Here is a 22,918-nt window from a genome sequence, read left to right on the forward strand (position 1 = left end):
TAGGGCTAAATCCAGAGGTCTGTTCTCAGTCTTGGCTAACTTCCTTTTTCCTCTCATTCTGTGCTGTAGAACTACGGGGGAGTTAATAGTTGTGTGATAGCCAAGCATGTTGGCACATGCCTGGAATCTCAGCCCTCAGGAGGCTGAGGAAGGAGGGTTGTAAGTTTGAGACCAAACTGGAGTACATCATAAGTTTTAGACCAGCCAGGGTTATAAAGTGATTTCAAGCCTGGGCTATAGAGTAAACTCTGTCTCGGAGATTAAATGAATAAATAAATAGAAATGTGATAATAATCTAATTTTGTTTCTCACTTTGTTTTCACTTGAAAAGTTTCACGAGACCTCTTTGTCCTGCTAGTATGGTAGTATGTGGAGCAGGTGTGATTGTTTCCATCTCACACCTGAGGGCCAGTGGCTTCCACCTTCGTGGAGCTAGTAAGTGAGGAAGTAGGTCCTTGAACCTGGGCCATCTGACTCTAAGCCCTGTGTTCTTTGCAAAACCATTGTTATACCCCGACACAAATGATTTTAAAATAACTTCTGGATCTGAATCAAAGAGATTAGGCTCCTTCACAGCAGCATAGTGATCCCAAGTGCAGTACAGCTTAGCTTGGCGGGTCATTCACGTGCAGTAGTGGCTGGAGGGAGCTAATGGCGAATCTTTAGGGGTCCCTCTGGGTGAGCCATTGATGGCGTTCCTATCACTACTACTCATCCCAGCTAGGAGAACCTTCACAGGGGGCTGGCTTTTGTTAAGACTGCTAAATCACCGACTCATGGCCACCTTTGTTTTGGATTGATAAAATCATAATTTATAAATTACACAAGCCAGTAGGAAAAATTAAAATTGGATCTTGTCAATAAGTAGTTTACAGTCATCCTCCCCAACCCATTCCCATCCATGGCTTTGCTTTTTGTGGCTTGATTTAACCGCTGTCAACCACTGTCCCAAAACTATTAAATGGAACATTCCAGAAGTAAACAGTTTTATGTTTTAAATTGCATGCTATTCTTTTTTGTTTTGTTTTGCTTTGTTTGTTTGTTTGTTTTGTTTTTCAAGACAGGGTTTCTCTGTATAGCCTTTCCTGGAACTCACTCTGTAGCCCAGGCTGGCCTCAAACTCACAGAGATCTGCCTGCCTCTGCCTCCCGAGTGCTGGGATTAAAGGCGTGCGCCACCACCGCCTGGCCATTTGCATGCTATTCTAAACATCATGATCTAGTCTTGCTCTGCCCCTTCCTGGGGACAGTCATCCTTCTGACACTGTGCACACTATCCCAACTAGATATTATATTGATCTTGGGTTTCTTGTCGGCTATTGTGATATGGCAAGTCTGTGTTCAGAAAACCCTGATTTTATTTAATAATGGTTCCAAAGGACGAGAGTAGTAATGCTGGTGATTTTAGTATAATATATTGTTATCATTATCCTCTATTATTGGTTGTTAATCTCTTAGGGTGCCTAATTTAAAGGTTAAATTTTATGATGGAGGTATTTTAGAGGAAGACACACAGTGCATGCAGAGTTCAGAAGAATCTGTGGTTTCAAACATTCCCTGTGGTCTTGGACATGCTCCCTGAGGATAAGGAGTCACTACTGTTGGAGGAAGGATCAGCCCCTGTCTCCAGGCTTGTTCCATGGCTTTAACCTCTCTAGCTGTAATCACAGTATGGCTGTGTTGTACTTTCCTTTCACTCGGGGCTTGCATGTGTTCACTTTCCAGCCCAACTGTTGGGCATCCTCTCTCCCAGGCACCATGGGAGAGCTCTCTAGGTTGTCTCATGAGGCGTTCTGTACTGAGGCCCACTCTTCTCTCTGCTGCCTCCCCCTGTCTATAGGAGCTCCGCACCTGGGAAGAGGAGCTGACGCGGGCTGCGCTCCAGCAGAAGAACCAGGAGGAGCTGCTGCGACGCAGGGAACAGGAACTGGCTGAGCGGGAGATTGACATCCTCGAACGAGAGCTCAACATCATCATCCACCAGCTGTGCCAGGAAAAGCCCAGGGTGAAGAAACGCAAGGGCAAGTTCAGGAAGAGCCGACTGAAGCTCAAGGATGGCAACCGCATCAGCCTCCCCTCCGGTAGGTGGCCGAAAGAGAGTGGGGTTGGGGGTGGGGTGGGATGGGGGGGCTGGTGGGGTGGGGTTTGTGGGAGTTAGGCTGTGCTTGGAAATGTAGACCATGGCTCTCAAAGCCTGTTGGAGTGGGCTGTCTTGCTCAGTGGATGTCAGGCTTTCTGGGGAACTGTTCCTTGTGAGTGACTGCAGAGTATACAGTGATGATAAACCCACTAAGTGGCCCAAGCTGCTCAAAGCATGGCAGTCTATAGAGCACACTTCAACTGGAGGCAAAAGCTGGAGAAGAATGGGTATCATCAGGGTGAGGGGATTCTGGGGTGTTCACATATGAGAAATCTTAACCCTGCCAAGTCGTTAGTCTCAAGTGTCTTAATAATTAGCCCTCGGTGCACTTAACATTAGGCTAATATGTAAAAATTCATATTATAAGATTGATATATAGCTAGTCAGAACTACATTGGCTCCATAAAGGTACATTTTCAGTACTGTTATGGGGGGTGGGGACGGCGGGGGGGATATGCAAAGAAATAAGGAACTGTGAATTAGAATCTTGGTGGTGTGTAATGTGCCCAAGGGGACAGGTGAGTATTTCTATAGATTAAATAAGTTCTTTGTGTTCTAAATCTATAAGGCCTTGGGTAGCAAGTTTCTTAGACGTGTAAGGAAGCAAAGAAACATGGCGTCAGAGGGGCTATGGGTGATGTTTAAGCTTTGGGATGATGGCTGGAGCACAGACAAAGGAATTAAGTCATTGAATTGAGAGACTGTGCTCATGGGAACGTACACTAGGCTCATGGGAGTGTACACTACTGTCATTGTCACACATGGGTTGTTGTTGTTGTAGTTTTGTTTTGTTTTTGCAAGTATTTCGGTACCTCTGGAGCATCTAGGCTGTGCTAGGAATCTGCTGTGCACTAGTAATGCAGATAGGAAGCTGTTGTTCCCATCTGCAGGGAGAGTTTAGTCTAGTGGGCAGACCCCAGTGCCTCTCTGGTGGATGAGGAGGCCGAAACTCAGAACTTCAGAGCTAAAGTTTCATGTTCTTCACGCTAAATCGAAACTACCTTTGAGGTGTGCGAGGATTAGGGTCATTTCCCCATTTCCGTTGAATCCCTGCATTCCCACCATGGGCTGGTTCTTAATACCCTGCTCTGCCTGCACTTTGGAAGCAGCATCAAATGCTTCCTGTTTGGTACCTAAAAAGGACACGGATGGTGACAGGTCATCTGAAGCATAATTTCCAGTGCCATTTGCTGGAGTAATCCACAAGGTGACAAGCACTGAAAAGCAGCTCTCCTTTGTAATCGCTCCACCTATATCCTTTAAATAGGGAGCTTTATGAAGACTGCCATCTGTGGTGTGTTCATCTTGGCACGCGTCCCTTTGGGGAAAAAGAGATGGCTCTGGAAGAGAACATTTCCCGGATAAACAAAGCTTTTCGGGAAACCGAGGCCTATCCCTCAGGCCTGCCTGCCAGGAGACATCGGGTTTCTTGAATGAATTTGGCTGTGTGATGATCCTAACACACACATTTGTCTCTCCCCAAGCAGATTTCCAGCACAAGTTCACAGTGCAGGCCTCCCCGACCATGGATAAAAGGAAGAGTCTCATCAGCAGCCGATCGAGCCCCCCGGCAAGCCCCACCATCATCCCTCGCCTTCGAGCCATCCAGTGTGAGACAGCTTTTCCCCTGGCCTGCTCGGCCCCTGATTAATTCAGGCTTGTTCCAGCCATAGCTGCTGCCACCTCCCTCAGCAGTGTGTCCACACACGCGTGTCCATTTGCTGACCCTCAGCCCTCCTGCCCCTTGTCCCTTGTTAAGTTCAGTGCTGGCTCCACTTCCGGCCGTCGGATGGCAGCCCAGGGGCTTGTGGGTAGAGGAAGCGCTTTAGTGAATTGCCGCAAAGCAGTTTGGAAACTGGAATGATGCAGATACAGATTGGTGCCCACCTCGAGGACCTCCATACTGTCCGCCCTGTTGGGCATCACTGTCCTTTTTCAATCTGTCCTTCCCAAGCTGAGGCTGTCCAAAGCCTAGGTCCTCAGAAATACTGTCAAAGCTTTAGCATGTGCCACACCCAGACTGGCTTTATTTTCACTATCGAACTTCCTTGAAAGTAAGTGCGTGTGGTCTGTCTGTCACTTTTGGAGGGACTTCTCTTACTCAACCCTTGTTGTTCACAGTGACGCCAGGTGAAAGCAGTAAAACCTGGGGCCGGAGCTCAGTGGTCCCTAAAGAGGAAGGGGAGGAGGAGGAGAAGAGGCTCCCAAAGAAGAAGGGCCGGACGTGGGGACCAGGAACACTTGGGCAGAAAGAGCTCACCTCAGGAGATGAAGGGTGAGAGCCAGCTGATGTGCAATTCTCTCTCACTTAAAGACGGGCACAGCGTTTTAAGATACAATAGGAAACACTATGTTTCTCTCGTGTGTATTTTAATGCTTTCTGGGAAAGTATACAGGTTTTGTTTTATTTATTTATTTATTTTTTTAAGATAGACTAGCCCAAGCTGTCCTCAAGTTCTCCATCCTCCTGCCTCCACTTCCTGAGTGTTGGAATTACAAATGTGCATGAAGCTCTTCCTGACCTTTCTAGGGTTTTCCAGTCTCCTAGCTCTTGTAGGGCAGGAATTGCCAAACTCTTTCCACAAAAGACCAGATGACGTTTTAGACTTCTGGGTCCGCGTGGTGACAGAGACATATGAAAGCTGCCCTGGACTTTGAGTAGTACATACATGAGTGAGTACACGTAGCTATCTTCCAGTCAGACCTTATGAAGACAGCTGGCAGGCAGGAATGGATTCAGTCCGCTGGTCTGCTGCCCCCTACAGGTGATCTCAAAGCAGCAAATAGCCCAGATAGGATGGAAATGTAGGAAGTTGGGCTCAGTGGCCTACTTCAACCTGAGTCTTTCCTATGAAACAGAGGAAAGGGAGGAAAAGCAGGGTTTGCAGGACTTTCTCTTGTTAACCTGTCAGACGGAGGCAGCCACCATAACTCGGCCCTGATAGTGCCCTAGACTATACTGTGGGGCCCCTAACCACATATGTTAGTGCCCTTCCAGGCAAAGGGTCTTGTTGCCTTAATTGTGCTGTGTCCTCACTTGTAGGCTCAAGGCCTGGGAGGCAAATTCTCTGTGTCAGTTTTTCACAGGCCAGGAAGACTTCTGGCCATGAGACTCAGCTCCACATCTAACTGTGGGAGTTCATGTTTTCTCACCCACAGAAAGGGCCTAAGACTAGTCCCCAGCTTGTGGAGTGGATATAAGGGTTCTTTGTGAGGTGCATCAATTAGCTGGCTCATGGTGAACATACATAGTTATCATCTGGGATGATGATTCTCTGCCTTTCATGCCATCTACTTAATACCCGAAGTGTGGCCATCATGGTTTGTATTTCTTCTAGAATACCCCTGGCTAGTCTAAGTGTGAGGATTGTAGTCCTATCAGTTTTCAGTGACTTCCCATTAGTCACTGAACGGGGCCTCCAAACCTGTCAACTGGCTTTGGTAATCTTTTGAATACTAGCATTTCACATTCAAACTCTTCCTGTGTCTAAGCTCAAGGGGGAAAAAAATAGCAATTTGATTTCTAAAGAACCAGCCCTGTCAAGTAAGGCTTTGAAACCACAAAGCTCCTTTGAATAGAAAATGTACACTTGGAGGACAAGCTGCCTGTGCTGTGTGTGAATGCAGAGCTTAAGGCCTTGGAGGGCAGGTCAGCAAGTCTACAGCACTCAGGAGAGCAGAGGAGGGATGAGAGCCTTGTTGTCTGTCTGTCCTTCGTGACCTGGCTTGGAGAAACTCAGTCACCCCAAATCATTTGCTCTTTCGGACATTAGTATAATTCTGAGGTTAACCAGGCTAGCTATGGATTCTGGTAATTAAAAATTCTCAGCTAACTTTTCAGTGAACATGCAAAGCAATGTGTCTCATTGTAGAATTGTCATTCATGTGGATCATTACAGTTTTTCTTACACCCTCGCCACCTTCCCCTCTGACCCTTTCTTGCAGGTCCCTTTCTCTCCTCAGATAGGATTCTAGTGACTTTGCTGGTTCTGCTGCACTTAAAGTTTTTGGGGTTTTTTTTTTGTTGTTGTTGTTGTTTTTATTGATTTTGTTGTTGGGTTTTTTTTTTTTTTTTGGTCTTAATAGTGAATTAACCTTCTTTTTACACTACAAAATGCTAACTTTGCACTTTTCTTTCTCCTTACATAGATTTGTCCTTGCAGACTTTTGAGGCAATTAAGAAGCACGTGCCTTGATTTTTTTCATTATTCTCAATTCTTATTGAAGAAATGAAAGTGTATTCTAACAAACTTGAGTCCAGATCTCTTTGATATCAGAAATGTTAGCGATCTCTCCATGATCGTATTTCTAATTTTAGTGTCTGTTGACTGAGGAAAATTTATAATGAGAAAAACCTTGAATTCAGCAAAATGAATTCCCATCTCCCCTTTTTATCCCACAGTACATGTCTGTAGGAAACAATAGTTCACTGTAGGCAGCTTGGGTGTTTTCTGAGGTTAACCAGGCTAGCTATGGATTCTGGTAATTAAAAATTTTTTTTAAATTCACAGCCCCTTACATTTGCCCTCTGACTATCCAGTCTTTTCCTGGGGTGGGTTTGCTGATTGGAGAAGCCACCTGACTGGTCTAGCCTGAGCAGTCTGAGTGTGGGGGAGGGTGAGCTGACGGTGGTCTCCACTGCCTCTTGCTGATCCTCTTTATTCATTGAAGTTCCCCCCAGAGACGGGAAAAAACTAATGGCTTAAGTACCCCGTCAGAGTCTCCACATTTCCACTTGGGGTGAGTCTGCTCTCCACCCATCCGTAAGCTGTATTGGTAGCAACTGCCCTGCCATTTCCCTGTTCTCATTCCTCATCACTGCAAGGGATGAGCTGATTGCGTTTTTCCCCAGTGCACCTTGGGAAAATCCCTCTGTTTACCCACCCCAGTTGATGGGATGCTCCTTGCATACTGTTTCTAGAGAAGGCCACTTGGCTATATATCATTGAGCACTGGCTATTTTTTTTTTATTTGCTAATCTGGGCTTCCTTGGGCCCCGTACTAGAGGAAATGTGAGAACATTGCCGTCGGGCGTCCCGGGCTGTGGGTTTAGCAGCTTGCTTCTCTCCAACTCGGTGTTCTGTTTGAAACCAGCAGAGTCTGGGATGTGTCTTAAGTCACCAGTGTCCTGGCAGTGCTTGAAGCAGAGTTCTGAGGCCAGGGAGAAAAGTGAGCCTTCTCCCTCCCTCTGGTGCCTTGGGGCTCTGAGAGAACAGGCTTTCGGTGAACAGGTAGAGAGAGTCCCCTTGGATTGATATGCTAGGCTTTCAATGCCACCCTAACGTGCCGGTGCCTCGATGCTCCCTTTTATTGCCCTCTAGGGCAAAGACCAGTGCTTGCAGACCTCAGATCCCCCTTTGTAAGGGAGCCGATGGGGGATCCGTCCTATCTCTGGAGAATTGCCAGACTTCCCAGTGAGCTGATGGCAGGGTTTGAAATCAAGCGGCCATCCTTTGTCTCCATGCCCAGATGAACGGAGGGCTTGAGTCCCACATAGTGTCTTCCCCATATATGTCTGTCCCAAGTGCACTGGGTTGGTGCAGCTTTGTTGCTTGATTTTTTTTTTTTTTCCTTTTGAAGAGTGAATGGCTTTGGAAGCTTAAGCATGCGAGATAGAAGCGTGGAAGGAGAACCTGAGAAACATGAGTGGAGTGGGCCGGGCCATTTCTGCGGGTTCATCTGCTCCATGCTTGCTTTGCACTGCAGGTGTTTGCACTGAAGTACTTGTAACGTAATGAGTGTACTGTGTCCAGATCCTGTGGGTTGATTGCCTCTCCCTTAAGGGCTCAGACGAGACCTTCCACAAGCTCGGTCCTTACTCTGTCCGCTTTGCCCGCCTGCTCACTCGATCTTTCCATGGTTCCACAGCATGTGAGGGGCTGGGTTAGACCACCGCTTTGCATCTCCTGGAGCATGTGCACTTGTCTGTGAAGTAGGTGGGTTCGGGACGAGTTGTCTGGTCCCCATGGCTTTTCAGTGTGATTAAGTGGACAGACGTTTGCCGAACGCCCGTGGAGGCTAGAGTAAGAGAAGGCGCCAGTGCTGACAAGTCTTCTCCTCATTCTTCAGCCTCAAGTCCCTGGTAGACGGATACAAACAGTGGTCATCCAGTGCCCCCAACCTGGGGAAGGGTCCGAGGAGTAGCCCCGCCCTGCCTGGGTTCACCAGCCTTATGGAGATAGGTAAGTATAGCTTTTGTCTTGGTTTCCTCCCTGTTTCCTTAGAGGATTCTTGACCAGACTTCCGGGATTGTTTAAGGATTCCTAGTATTATCCGTAGGGTTTGTCTCAGTTTTGTTCCTTACCTCTGATCCTCTCCTCTGTCCCTTCCATTTTATTGTAAACCATACTTTCCTTGTATTATAGCCAAGGAATCTATCTTTGGCTTCCTGCCCCAAGAGTCCAGCAATCATCTCCCCAGGGCAGTGAGCAAGGATGAGGACTTGAAGCAGACCTTTCCCCTTCCCAAGCCTTTCCAGTGTTACTCTCTGGCTGTGAATGGTGGCTGAGTTCTCTGGAAGCTCCCCCAGTATTCTTTTCTCTGTAGATTTCCAAGTCAGAATAGGACCATCAGTGGAACAGATTGCTCTTCACCCATGTAGAGGATTCTCATTTCTTGTGCAGACCAACTTTAAGACATGTTGCTCAGCATAGTGCTAGAAATCCAAAGCTCTTTTAGTTTTAAGGACAAAAAATATTCGAAATGTTTCTTTTATCTGGTGTTCTAGGAATGCATACTGCATGTTCTTGTAAGAGTACCTATGAGGCTAAAGGTATAGCTCCATGGCAATGTACTTGCCGAGCATGAGTAAGGTGGTCTGTGGCATTATACACACACTCAAAGGAGTCCCTATGAAGGAGGCAGCAAATTAGCAGATCCCCTTTTCTGTAAGTAGAGAAATGGGCTCTGGGATGCAGATAAGTTTCCCATGTTGGTCTCAGTTGAGTGTGGCAGAATTGACCAGGACCCATCGGCTCAATGCCCAATTTCATGTCCTGTATCTCTGACACAGAGTCAGGCTGGGAGAAGGACTGGACTCTTCATTCTGTATTTCTCTGCCATTTATCTGGTTTTCACAGAGGATGAAGATGGGGAAGGCCCAGGGAGTGGAGAGAGTCATCTACAGCATTCGCCCAACCAGTCCTACCTCTGTATCCCATTTCCTCGTGGAGAGGATGAGGACGGCCCCTCTAGTGATGGAGTTCATGAGGAGCCCACCCCAGTCAACTCAGCCACCAGTACCCCTCAGCTGACGCCAACCAACAGCCTCAAGCGTAGTGGGACCCACCACCGGCGCTGTGAGGTGGCTCTGCTTGGCTGTGGAGCTGTTCTGGCAGCCACAGGCCTAGGGTTTGACTTGCTGGAAGCTGGCAAGTGCCAGTTGCTTCCACCAGAGGAGCCTGAGCCACCAGCCCGGGAAGAGAAGAAGAGACGTGAGGGTCTATTCCAAAGGGCCAGCCGCCCTCGTCGGAGTACCAGCCCCCCCTCCCGAAAGCTCTTCAAGAAGGAGGAGCCAATGATGTTGCTAGGAGACCACTCTGCCTCCTTGACACTGCTCTCTCTCTCCTCCATCTCCGAATGCAACTCTACCCGCTCCCTGCTGCGCTCTGACAGTGATGAGATCGTAGTGTATGAAATGCCAGTCAGTCCAGTGGAAGCTCCGCCTCTCACCTCGTGCGCCCACAACCCTCTTGTTAATGTCCGAGTGGAGCGCTTCAAGCGAGACCCCAACCAGTCCCTGACGCCCACCCATGTCACCCTCACAGCCCCCACGCAGCCGAGTGGTCACAGGCGGACTCCTTCTGATGGGGCTCTTAAGCCAGCAGGAGCCCCGCCAGCGCTCGCAAGCCGGAGTCCCTCCAGCAATGGAATGAGTCCCAGTCCTGGGACAGGTGAGTTCGGGCCACTTCCACTTTTCTCTTTGCTTCTTTTGTGGCCCCAAGGGAGTAAAGATGTTTGTAGGTGGCTCCTTTCCTCTTTCTGCTTCTGGACTGGGATAAGCCCAAAGAAATTTGAATTTCTTTTCTTGCTCAACCACGCAAGAGAGATGATCTGGATTGGCAGGGTGTCCAGGGCTGGCTGACTGACGTCTCTCTGCCCTGGACCATGGGCATCTTCTCCAGAGTGTGAAAGGAGACAGGCTGATTGCAGGAAGAGCCAGCATGGACCCAGTGGCACGCTGAGACCCTGCTCTGGTGCAGGGCAGTTGGTCCCAGCGGCGAGCTTATTATTCCTAAAGATCCTGCAGCTACAAGGAAGGAATCTTTACCACACCTAGGAAGGGTGTTTTCTGCCGCATGCTCGGGCCCTGCCATTATGGCGTGAGCTCAGAGACACACCTAAGGTCAGCTGCCACTCACCCATTATGTTCGCCATCACTCCTCCTTGAGTCACCCCTGTCCCTTCAGACCCGGAGACGTGTCCGGCGGGTGGCTGTCCACATGCACGAGCCTGCCTTGCATCCGACCCCAGAGACTCCTGGGAATTCATGCTTTCAGCCTCGGGCTTTGCTGCCCTTGCCCCCTTGCTCCCTAAAAGCCCCGAGTCTGCCTAAGAAACATCCCCTAGCCCGGTGAGAGAAGCAGAGGTGGCCACACCCCTCTGGAGAGGTTGAAGTGTGTGGGACAGTTGTGCCCCACCAGTTTGTGTGACTCCTCCTCCTGCAGGTCTCTTTGTTACACTCGGGTGTGTGACCTCTTTGGGAATAAAGACAGCATGAGTCGTCTTTACGCTTTTTGCTACCCAGCTCTTTTCCTGTCCTATGATTATTACATAGATGAACAGGGAACAACAGGCATTCCCTTAAACCACGGGCCCCCAAACTGTTTTGGGAAAGGACCAGATGGTAAATATTTTGGGTTTTGTGGATTGTACAATTTTTTTTTTAAACTACTCAGCTATACTACTGTAAATGGAAAGCAGCCTTGGAGTGTATCCGGATTATGTCCCAATAAAACTTTACTTACAAACACAAGTGACCATCTTAAAAGTCCTTTCCCAACCTTTGCCTTAAATTGGTTCATTATCCATGTGACCTCCCCCACCCCCATATGTTACTACTATTTGACCCAAGGCTACTTGGTTTCTAGTTCACGACCATATCCCTAGCACCTTGCAGCACACTGCATGACCCACAGTAGGTGCTCTTTAAACATTTAGTTCCTTTGGCCCACGTGCCTAGGCATGTGGCAGCATGGGGAAGGTGCATATCTCACCCGGAAACATGACGCCATCGTCTGATGTCTTTCCCGTTGTCTCTCTGACCAGGATTGTTGAAGACTCCCAGCCCCAGCCGCGACCCAGGTGAATTCCCCCGTCTCCCTGATCCCAATGTGGTCTTCCCCCCAACTCCGAGGCGCTGGAACACACAGCGGGACTCCACCTTAGAGAGACCCAAGACCCTGGAGTTTCTGCCTCGGCCGCGTCCTTCCGCCAACCGGCAGCGGCTGGACCCGTGGTGGTTTGTGTCCCCCAGCCATGCCCGCAGCGCCTCCCCAGCCAACAGCTCCAGCACAGAGACTCCCAGCAACCTGGACTCCTGCTTTGCCAGCAGCAGCAGCACTGTGGAAGAACGGCCTGGACTCCCAGCCCTGCTCCCTTTACAGGCAGGGTCACTGCCCCCCGCTGAGCGGACGCTTCTGGACCTGGATGCGGAGGGGCAGAGCCAGGATAGCACGGTGCCCCTGTGCAGAGCTGAACTGAACACACATGGGCCTTCCCCTTACGAGATCCAGCAGGAGTTCTGGTCTTAGTGTAAAAAGGGTCAGGGTGGGCAAGGGGGAAGCCGGAGGAGATGGAGGGAGCTGGCTGGCACAGCCCTGTCTCAGTTAGGCCCCCTGGGATCCAGACCTCCTCCTTGCACTGAGAATGCACTTTGAAGATGGAAGGGATGGAAGCAGGGCCAGCCACTTCAGGGGGTCTCCTGCCCTGCAGGATCTTTTTTCCACGTTCACTGGAGGGGTTGTGTCAGCTCTGGCTGTGTAGGAGAGGGAAGGCATGTCCCCACCCTCCCTCCGGTCTTCCTCACCTTCAGGGTGACGCTGCAGAGTCATCCAGCCAAATCTGTCCACGGCCTCTTCTCCCTCAGCTGGAGCTGTCCTGGAGTCCCTTTGTCAGCCCTGAGTTCTGTCCTGATGTTCTGTGATTGATTTAGCTTGTCTTCCCGTGACTCGGTGTCTCCTTTAGTATGTGATGAGTGTCTTGTGTCCGAAGTCCTTTTGTGCTAGCTGATGGGGACAGGTTGGCCTTATGAGGGCCAATGGGCTTGAAAGACCTGGTACTGCCTACCCGTGCAGATGTCAGTGAGAACTGAGAGTGTGGGGAGGGAGGAGAGGAGGCAGTCAGGGGAAAGGGTCAGGTTGGGTAGAAAGGGCCCTAGAGTCACTCCCTGGTTTGGGTTTGGGCTTTAGAAACAGAGGCAGAAATCAACACCTGCTGAATGGCTCCATCTACCCCCTTGGGTTCAGGCCATGGCAACACCAGGTGTGAATATGAGCGTATTCATCTCAGGAATAGCTGTTTGGGAGACGCACTCAGTGATGCCAGGTCTGAGGTCAGACGCAGCTCCTGCATGGACCTGTCTTGTTGGGACTCTGTTGTTCTTTCCTCTAGTTCCTGGAATCAGTGGCCTGTAGGTCCTATGTAATTCACTGACATATCTGAAGTATGTCAGGATAACATATGGGGGTGGGTCCTGGACCTTGGGATGTGGAACAGTGGGGATTTCTTCATCGGACTTGTGCACCTTGTGATGCCCTTGAAGTAAACGGAACCCTTAGTAGTAACTCTGGGTGTATGGAGGCGGTAGCATGATACAGTTCTTCAAGTGCTCGGTGGTCTGTTGATGGGTGCTGACCAAGGCCACCTCTGTCTCTGCACAGACAGCCCTCGTGCTGGGCCCTGTACTGTGAGCTGGACAGCAAGGCCCGCCAGAGAGGCTAGTGCTGACGTGTTTAGTATGTGTCTCCTGAACTTGAATACTGAGCTTCGTCTAAAGCTTTCTCACGTATTTTCTTCGATGTCCACCTCCTCTGGGCCCCCTGTGTTGTATGTGCACCATGGCCCTTATGTGACAGTAACAGCTTGGTTGGGGTCACAGTCCCGGGTGGTGTCGGAGTCAGTCTGCAGGCTCCCCGTATTGGCTGCCTGGATGCCCATGGGTTAGGGTAGTACACGTGGTACAGGTGACAGATTTCAGCCCTGCTGTGTCTCTGTAACTGATAGGCTTCCTGGCCTGGGAGGCATGTAAGGGATGACGTTGGTTTCCACAGTTCTTTATGAGCCCATTTGCCTTTGGCTTGACCCTGCAGCCCCCTAGACTCGACGGGGAAGCGGTGCTGGCGGTGTCAGCCAGGGTTTAGCTGTAGAGTCTCATCTTCCCTCTTGGTTCTGTGAAATGAGGATGTAAGAGATTACTCCCCCCCCCCCCACACACACACACACACGCACACTTCGACTCCTCAGATAGGAGAGGAGAGCTTGTGAGCCCTCTCAGAAGCCCCAACCAACTTAATGATGATGCTTTGTCCGTGGGGACTAGATAGTCTGTTGTGTGCCCCTCTCTGGGTCTTTGAAAACCCCTGTTCCTAAGCCACAAATATATCTGCACACCTTGGCTGCACTAAGGCTTTAAGGTGGGCTGCAGCTGGCTCCAGCCCGTGCTCCAGCCCCACGCGGGGTTTTTTCTCCTGTCCATGTTTGGTTGTGGACATCTTTCTGGGAAAGATGGAGTGTTACAGATGGAATATACACTGTGTGATAACTGTCTGCCATTGAGTGACAGGTGGAATCTTTTCTTGTCCACCTAGTGTTCAGACAGAGGAAGGCTTTGCTAAAGGAACAATTGTACCTGAGAGAAGAGAAAGCAGGGCTGTGAGCGTGTGTTAAGATGGGGGGATTTCGGGTTGGGGATTTAGCTCAGTGGTAGAGCACTTGCCTAGCAAGCGCAAGGCCCTGGGTTCGAGCCTCAGCTCCAGAAAAAAAAAAAAAAAGATGGGGGGATTTCCTGTTCAGTTCCTCCAAACCTGTGCAGTGCTGGACCACTGTCTGGCACACTTTTCGTGCGAGCTTGGAGATGGGATGAATGGTAAGGAAGTCAGTTTGTGTGACGTAGGTTCCCTCCCTCTGTGGTCATGGTTAGGAACAGGCCTGGTAGCTGTGAATAAACCCACTTGAGTGACGGTAGCCAGCGTCTCCCTTTCTCTCACTACCTTTCCTCAAAGACTTGCCTTCTGCTTAGCGCGGGTGTTCGTTATCCTGCGGCTGCAAGCAGGACCTTAGCTGTCTCCTCAGGTCTTCAATTCCCAGTGCTTACCCTTGGGGAATCCATACAGTTGGAACTGAGTCGATGCCTCCGTTATCCTTACCGCTGTTTCTAGGAAGCGGTGGTGGACGCTCTTAACTTGGCATTCTTTGACATCCCTGTGATCTGGTAGGCGTCATAATAACAATAGCATACATTTGAACAATTTGGAATAGGGTAGCTTTTCCTTCTGACCTTTACAAAATGACATTTTCCTTCACGTTCGATACATGTGTCTCGAAAACAGACAGACAGACAGGCACTGTTTGGATGATTGAGTCTGGCCACCAGGCTCTGAGACAGCACAGGTTGGCCCTGCTCCTCTGTTCTGCTTTCCTTGCATGACCTCGGTCCTGTGTCTTGACCCCTCTCAGGTTTCCTTGTAAAAAGGAAGTGTATATTCCTCTCATATACTTCCCTTGTGAGGGCAGAGGAACCCTGTGGCTCCCTACCAACTCGAGGGGCAGCTGCTTCCCTGGCAGGATGAATGTGCTGGAGCCGACAGTGTGGTTCTCACCCCCTTTGCCTTGGGGCATCTTCCCTGGGTTTTATCCTTTGGCTTCTGGAAGAGGAGTGATTTGGGGTTGGCTTGACACACCTAGTGGGCCAGGCATATGCTCTCCTGCCACATTATGTAGTCCAGGTGACAAAAGCATCATTTGTTTCCTGATTCCCTCCCCACTTAACCTGGCCAGCTGGGTGTCCTTACCGTCTGTGTCTTACTGAGGAAATGGGAGCTTGGTGAAAGCACCTGAGGGACAGCTCTCCCCGCCCTGTGAGGGTCATCCCCAGGGTCACATTTGATAAGAGTTTGAAATCGGGCCACTTCTGGAAGAATCTTTGGGAAAGGGGCCCCTAGCCCATGGGACATCATGTGCCAAAGTCTGATGCTCCTCACAAAGCCCCTTTACACTCAGGCTATTGCTCAGGGACACAAGACATTGCCGGCATGTCTAGACCTCCCCTAGCTCCATGTTGTCGACATTTCTTGCCCCATGAGAGGGACCATTCTTAACTCATGAAGTTCCTTCCTCTTCTATCCTCCACCACCCACACCCACCCACTCCCCATAGCTGCACCTGCCGAATGCTAGGCAGAGACCTATGAATATCAAGCTTACTTTTAACAGAGTAAAGAACAGAGGGCCCTGAAGCCTGGGTGACTGTGAGTGGCCTCACAGTCACTCAGGGCCTAAGTGTCCATCTGTCCAGTGGTGCCCCACCATGGATGCCGAACCCTGACCTTTCGATCAGGTATGTATTTGATCATGTATGTGCCTTTGTGTTGGTGTGTGAAGAACGGCACAGTCCGACAGTTTAGAAGCACACATCTTGTTGCCTCTAGAAGGCCTGGGAGGAGAGGCAGGTCGTACTTGCTGGTGAAGTCCTGGACTTTCTCTAAGGAAAGACTGTCCAGACTGGATTCAGGGGCAGAGGTAAGAGCGGCCCTCAGGGACTTGTGGGTGGCAAGAACCTGGAGACTTAAGCGGTCCATTTTCAAGTTGTAAATTTGCCAGTATCCGGCCCCCAGAAGCCCTTCTGCGAGCTGAGGGTGATGCCCACTCTCCTATTTAAAACTCTTCTAACTGTAAAACCTACCATCTTAGCTAGGTTCAGTGATGCATTCTTGGAAACCCAGACCGGGGCAGGACAGTTCCTTCAGCTCCAGATGTGATGTCAATCTGGGGCAACACAGCAAGACCCTGTCTCTCCAGTGTGTGGTGCCAGAGCCCCACGTCCAGCGCAGATAGCGCCACCAGGCAAGATTGCTTCCCTTGGTGGAGAAAAGTATGAATGTCTGTCTGATTGGAGGTCAAAGGCCAGTACTGGCCATTTCCTATGACTCAATCATGTGTCACTTGTCACTGTCCTTGGCTTGACCTGAGAACCACTTCTTGTCAAGATACAGTTGTTGTTGGGAACACATTTCCAGATGGCAAAACATTGTTTTCCTAGTTCACAAATTGTAATGAAGTCCACACATAAGAGGAGAAAAGCCCTTCTCCTTGGACTCTTCCTGGCATTGCTGCTTGGAGGCTTGCCACCTCTGGTCCTGAGCTGAAGGGTGGGAACCAGCAGCAGGAATCTTGTTTGATGAAGGCTAATTAACATGGTTCTAACTAGTGTGACCCAGACCCGGGTTCCTGGTTGGCTCTGCAGACCGGGTGAGTTTCTTTTACTTTTTCACGAACTGTGTCTAGGTATTCCCATTCACTGCCCCTTCTGTCCGTCTCTGGTCGTGGACCCTAGAGGCATCCTGGCCTCCCTGAGCTGCTGGGGAAACCCTTGACTTGCTTTTCAGGATACTGGGTTCTCTTGAGCTCTGCCCTGGGGCTGACTGCTCCTTCTTGGTTTCTTGCGCTTTGGTCCCTGCATCCCCTTGAGTCTTGTGTTGGAAAGAGAAGATCCTGGTGATTGAGGGGAGTTGTCTGAGTGGGCGCTCCGTGCTGCTCTGGTTTCCTTGCCCCTGACTTCCCTTCTAATTGTCATGCCCTTTGATTGTCAGGTGTGAACATGACAGCTAGGTGGTGTCTCTGGGTGGGAAATTCAAACACAAATCTAGTGTTCAAAGACCAGCCTTTCTTACTAGGACAGGACGGGTGGAAGCTCAGAGGTCAGAATGGCTGTAAGGGAAGCGCTGACATGTGAAGACCCCACAGAAGTGATATGGTGTGCTTTGCAGTCACTCAAGACCATCTTTCAAAAGTCCTATGTTGTTCTCCTTCCTGAAGTCCTTCCCACCTTGCTACCTGCACAAGACGGCCTTAAGGCTAAGGGCTGATCATGTCATAGATGGTTTTACTAATTTGGGCATTTTAGAAAGTGACATTGAAGTATGGTTTAGCCTTTGATTGCTGACGTTTTACATTTTATTTTATTATTTTTTAACATCCCTTTGAAATTTGTATCCGACACAAGTGCCTCACTCATCTCAACCTGGTCTAGGCCCTGCCTGCCTGTCTCCTGGATCTCCAGATGGGGCTGTGACATTTAGCATAGGTTTGGTGTCTTATTCTCGTTCCACCCCACACAGCACGTCCTAAGTGCCGCTCGTCACTCCCGGGAGCACTTGCATTCAAATTCAGTGGTGAAGCACCCAGTTCTTAACATTGGCCCTGTAGCTGGGGTGACTTTTCCTTCTTTCGTGTTCCTCCATGTTCTCGGGCTGCCTTTCAAGCTCTTGGAAGCCACTTTCCAGGGGTTTATGTATTCCAGGAGAAGGGAAGTGATCATGTAGAGAGAAGCCTGTACATTCTTTTCTCCAACTTCTCTGGGAATTCTAGAAGTGAAGAGACGTCATTCATCCAAGATCTCAGAAGTGAGTGAATGGAGGATTTCTGTCATTGCCGCCCTCCCCCCCTCCCACACACACACATACGTTAAGCTTTGCCGTCTCTACCCCTACCCAGCAAGCCTTCTAAATAATCCCTTCACACCCCCCACCTGTGTCAGGTTCCTGCCATTATTACCCTCCATCGTCATTTCACTCAATCATTTATTCTACCTCTGGTTTGAAGGCCATGTCTGCTATGGCTTTTATTTTTTTATTAGTAGTAGTAGTAGTATTACTTTGGGCAGGGTCTCATGTAGCCCAGACAGGCTTCAAACTTGCTGTATAGCCCAGGATGACCTTGTACTTCTGATCCCCCTGCCTCCACTTCCCAATTGCCAAGATGACAGGCACATAACTTTTATTTTCTTCATTACTGTCAGAATGAGACATGGGTTTATCCTGGCCCAGGTATGGAGTTGAATGATAAATCTTAAGAAACCAGTAAATCATCCACGTAGGAGGCTCTGTCTGGACAAATGTGCAGACATTTTTTGACGTCTTACAGAGTTGGTGGGTATTGCCTGCATCCAAGGATGTGTGAACAGACATGGAGTGTTCATGCTGCTTGCCTGGCGTCACAGCTGGGAAGCAAGTTGCTGATCTGTTTAAGACATGACGCTAGCCTGGGAGCACATTTCTAGACCACTGTTGAAAAGCCTTGAGGTGAAGTTAGGCCAGCCTGGGGCCAGGTGGGTTCTGAAATCACCCTTTTCCTAAGGTGGTGTGTGCCCTGGCTGACCTGTGATTCCCCCCAGAGCTCAGCAAACTTCATTTTTGCTGATGGCGGCTCTTTGTCCTTCACCTTTCTCTCCAGTCTGCAGGGATTCTGAGCTCACTGGGATGTCTGTTGCTCCCCTCACTCCCAGGACCACCTAAGGCTCTGTTTCTCTTTCCTGTTTCCAGCTCTAGCTTCCCTGGTGTTCCTCATTGTAGCTCCACTTTCCTGTGTTCTCAGTTCTTTGAGTTTGGAAGCCTTCTCCAGCTCCCCTCTTCTAGGGAGATGGCGCTGCTGCCTCTTTGTCTCCTTGAGCCTTGGTACCCAGCTGCAGCAGAGCAGGGAGGTGGTGAACGCTAATGTTCTGCTTCCCCTGACCCTCTATTCTCATTTGTCCCCAGCCACAGCTCTACAGACGGCAGTCTGGGACTCTCTTCAAGGTTGCAGGAGAGGCATTGGTTGGGCTCTGGTTTTCTGCAAAAGCTTTCTTGGGGCTTTCTCCCCTTAGGGCCCGTGAGTCTAGGAAGTACAGTGAACGTTCTCTTTGTTTTGTCCTCCAGTATCTAACTACAAGTTTCCTGTGCCAGTGTCTCCCTCTTCTCCGTGTGTCCCCCGAATTGAGCCCTCATTTCCTTTGGAATCTAAATTATTGTGTGTTGTCAGAAATATTTAAAGGTGGAAGTGTCCTGAAGGAAGTTTATTTTCAGGTTCTTTCCTTTGGCTTTTTCTTTTCATTTCTTTCGAGGTACTGTACATTGGTGACGAGGGACGCCAAGCAGGGCTTGGTTCCGCCGCCAAGCCTCCCACTGTATTACAGTGTAATGCTGAGCTCGGCCTGGTCCCAACACCAGGGCTCTCAGAGACTTGAATAAAACTGTCATAATGGTTACTCCTGGTTGGCTGTGGTCCTGTGTGACTTGTTCTAACCCACTCTTTCTTTAATTAAACCAGATGCCCAAGTAACCAGGCTGTTCCCAGGGAATTGTTACCCATAGGAAACAAGTATGGAGAGATAGGAAGATGCTGTAGAAGAAAAAAAAAAAGCCATGGGTGAGAGACCTCTGAGGGTCCTTGAGACCCCAGACTGACTATAGGAGCCTTAAAAGAGGGATGCTGATGGGTGATAGATACAGGGGCAAAGGATATGAAGCTTAACATGCAGGGACAGAAAAGGCTCCTTTCACCCCTTCCGCCGAGGTGTTCTGGGGAATCAAACTTAGGTCACCAGGTTTGGCAGCAATTCCCCTTATTATCTGAGCCATCTCACCAGCCCAAAGAAACCTGTTTAATAAAGTATAGTTAGTGCTGTGATGGGATGCTGTGGGGGTACTATGGACTGGATGGAGCCTGAGCTGGGGCCTCACAGACAACTTCCTAGAGATGTCCCTGAGAGCCCTGAAGGGTGGAAGCGAGGCTGACAAAATAGCTCAGTTGGTACCTTGCAAGCATTAGGACCTTAGTTTGATCCCCAGAACCCACATAAGAAAAGGTGAACGTGGTGGTGTATGCTTGTATTGCCAGCGCTGGGAAGGCAGGGATAGGCAGGGCTCACTGGCCAGTCAGTCTAGGCTACTTGGTGAGATCCAAAGATCAAAACCAGTGAGAAATTCTGTCTAAAAAGGGGGGAGGGCAGATGGCACTGGTACCTGGGAAATAATACCCAGGGTTCTCTGACCTCCACATACGTATGTGTACACACACACACACACACACACACACACACACACACACTGTGTTGGGGGGAGAAAGGTGAGGTTGAGGGGGAAGGAGGAAGGAAATGATGCAGCAGCATCCTCTCATATCAATCTCTGTTTCTTTTGGTTTTTTTGAAATAGTCTCCTGTGTAGCCCAAGCCTCCCTCAGATTCCTGCTCCAGCTTCTTAAGTAATAGGCTTACACTCATGCAGCCATCCTCATGCCTCCCTTTGTTCTCAAAATAAACCCTGGCTCGCCCCTGGCTCCTCAGCCTAGTTTATCATTGACTGGATTGTTCTAGAACCACCAAGATTATTCAAGAATAGCTGAGGAAACAGGGAAGTGTCCAAGAGCAGTCAAAAGGCGGGGCATAAGAACTGTCAAGGACAAAAACCAGGTGTACATGCCTATATTCCAGCAAACGGGGCTTAGGCTGGAGGTTCACAAGTTTGAGCCCAACCTGAGCTACACAATAAAACTCTGCCTCAAATAATTGAAACAAAAACAATATTAAAAAAATTGGTCCCACAGGGTGGTGGTGGTGCACACCTTTAATCCCAGCACTTGGGAGGCAGAGGCAGGGGGATCTCTGAGTTCTAGGCCAGCCTGGTCTACAGAGTGAGTTCCAGGACAGCCAGGACTACACAGAGAAACCCGGTCTCAAAAAAATGCCAATTTTTATATATATTCATTCAGATCTTTTTTTTTTTTTTTGGTTTTTCGAGACAGGGTTTCTCTGTGTAGCTTTGCTCATTCAGATCTTTTTAAAAATACATTTTTATAGGCATACCAAAAAGACTCAGAAAGAACCAAATGTGATGTTTGTAGAAAGGTAATGTGGATAATTTTAGAGTGCTCTCAGAATTTTCTAAACTTTTTTTTTTTTTACAATAAATATGTTATTTTTCTATTCACTAGAGCAAGTACAAAGACAGTAGCTTGGAGATAATTTCTCTGATACTAACTTCTTTTCAGATATTCCAGAGACCCAGACTTCTAGATTCAAGGCTTCCTCTTGCCCTAAACAGTAAGCTGGTGACCGAAAAGGCCTAATTCATAGGAGGTAGAAGTAGAGCTCGGCGAGGGTGCCCCCAGTCCTGGTGGAAGCTCCTCCTAGCCCTCTTCTTTATTCCTTCCTCCCAAAGGAGGGGTGGCCAGAATGTGAATCACCCACAAGCTGCAAGCAGGACTCAGAGAGGACATGTGAGCAGAGAAAGTTCTAGGAAGAGAGGTGCTGGGCCAGTCTAGAGGCCTCAGCTGCATAGGAATGTCAGGGCCTGGATGGGCAGACAGCAAGCTTTTACAACAGACCTAAGCATACAGCTCTTCAGAAAGAGGCTGGGCTGGGTCCGCCTCTACCACACCCTGTTTACCTGGCTGGAATGTGTTTCATTCAAGAGTAATGTCTAATCCCATGAGCCCTCTGTCCCCACCCAATCTAGTCCAACTAGCTGAAGTTGGAGAACACGTTTTTTGGCACAAGGAAGTTAAGTTAGGAACGTGTTTTGGCACTCACTTAGGGAAGTGAGGTGGTATGCGAGGTAGGTGTCTACTGCTCTGCCGTCCAATCAGGACAACTTGTTGTGGGAGGCACTGGGCACTTCTTTGGAAGAAAGGAGTGGGACATAAGATCAGCCCTAGGAAATATGGAACAGGTCACATCTGTTGGAGACTTGTTTGTATTGTTGCTCTGAGACAGACAATGGAGTTGGACCTTGAGTCAGAGGGTGGACTGAATGAACCATAGAGTTTTCTGGTGGACTCAGATGAAGATAGAGAGATTCAGAGAGGCATAAGGAGGGGCTTGGGAAGATTTGCAGGCTCTTTCAATCTAAGGTGGAAAGACAGTTGGTCTTTTTCTCCATCCTTCTGTGGATCTATCAGGTTAATACCCTAATATCTGATCCCGAAGCTTTATTTATTAGTAAGACAATAAAAGAACCCATAGTATCTGGCATCCAATTGTGGTCTTAGATCACACCAAGGCAGTTGAGGAGCCATCACTGCCACAGTTCTCCCCCATCTTCCCAGACCCTACCTCAACCATGCATTGCCTACACTCTCTGCCCAGGCACAATGACAGTCAGCAGGGTTTGCACTCCCTGGGCAGCTTCTGTGCTCACAGCAGGCTCTGTCCCCTCTAATGCTGTGTCCCAGCTGCAGGCTTTTCCTACCTGTTTCCCCAGATTCCATTTTCAGGTGGCTCACTCCCCCTCCCCACATGGTGCATGAGTAGTACAGTGCCCCCTCCCCCACCCCCGGCATGCAGTTAGCTTGGCTCTGGGCATTCTGTTGCACTCGCCCTCCCTGCCCACACAGCCAAATATCATCTCTGGGCACCCCACCAGCCCCGCCCTCCCTACAGCTGGATACCCCCACACAGCACCATCTACACTGTCACCATCAGCAGATCTGCTGAGACACCTGATCTTTTTCATGCTAAGAATGGAGAGCAATATTACGTTATAGAAATTTAGATCGCTGTATGGTTCTACAGTGGATGTTTTGAAAAATCAAAAAAAAAATTAAACAAAGGGATAACCAACTTAGCAGGGATTGACATAATGTCGATCATAATTATTATCAGTTTGGTAATTCATATTTTATCCTTTAAAAAATGGTTTGACGACTGTGCCAAATATGAAAATTTGACTGATAAGATACAAACTTTAAAAAGACTTACAGCTGATAAGATACAAGCTTTAAACAGACCTACTAATAAAAAAAAAAAAAAA

General features: G+C 49.1%; 1 protein-coding gene across 1 annotated transcript in view; it reads left to right on the plus strand.

Moving 5' to 3' along the window:
- The window catches only part of Map3k9 (mitogen-activated protein kinase kinase kinase 9), a 76,852-nt gene extending 57,475 nt beyond the window's left edge, over positions 1–19,377 (plus strand). The window contains 7 exon segments of the mRNA XM_052739405.1: positions 1,840–2,080; positions 3,627–3,749; positions 4,261–4,414; positions 6,811–6,879; positions 8,209–8,321; positions 9,219–10,031; positions 11,407–19,377. Coding sequence (XP_052595365.1) covers positions 1,840–2,080; positions 3,627–3,749; positions 4,261–4,414; positions 6,811–6,879; positions 8,209–8,321; positions 9,219–10,031; positions 11,407–11,891 — 1,998 coding nt within the window. The 3' untranslated portion in view covers positions 11,892–19,377.
- Positions 19,378–22,918: the final 3,541 nt, after the last annotated feature.

The sequence above is a fragment of the Peromyscus californicus genome, unplaced genomic scaffold, assembly GCF_007827085.1.
Source record: "Peromyscus californicus insignis strain IS unplaced genomic scaffold, ASM782708v3 Scaffold_15__1_contigs__length_86483966, whole genome shotgun sequence".
Classification (NCBI taxonomy): domain Eukaryota; kingdom Metazoa; phylum Chordata; class Mammalia; order Rodentia; family Cricetidae; genus Peromyscus; species Peromyscus californicus.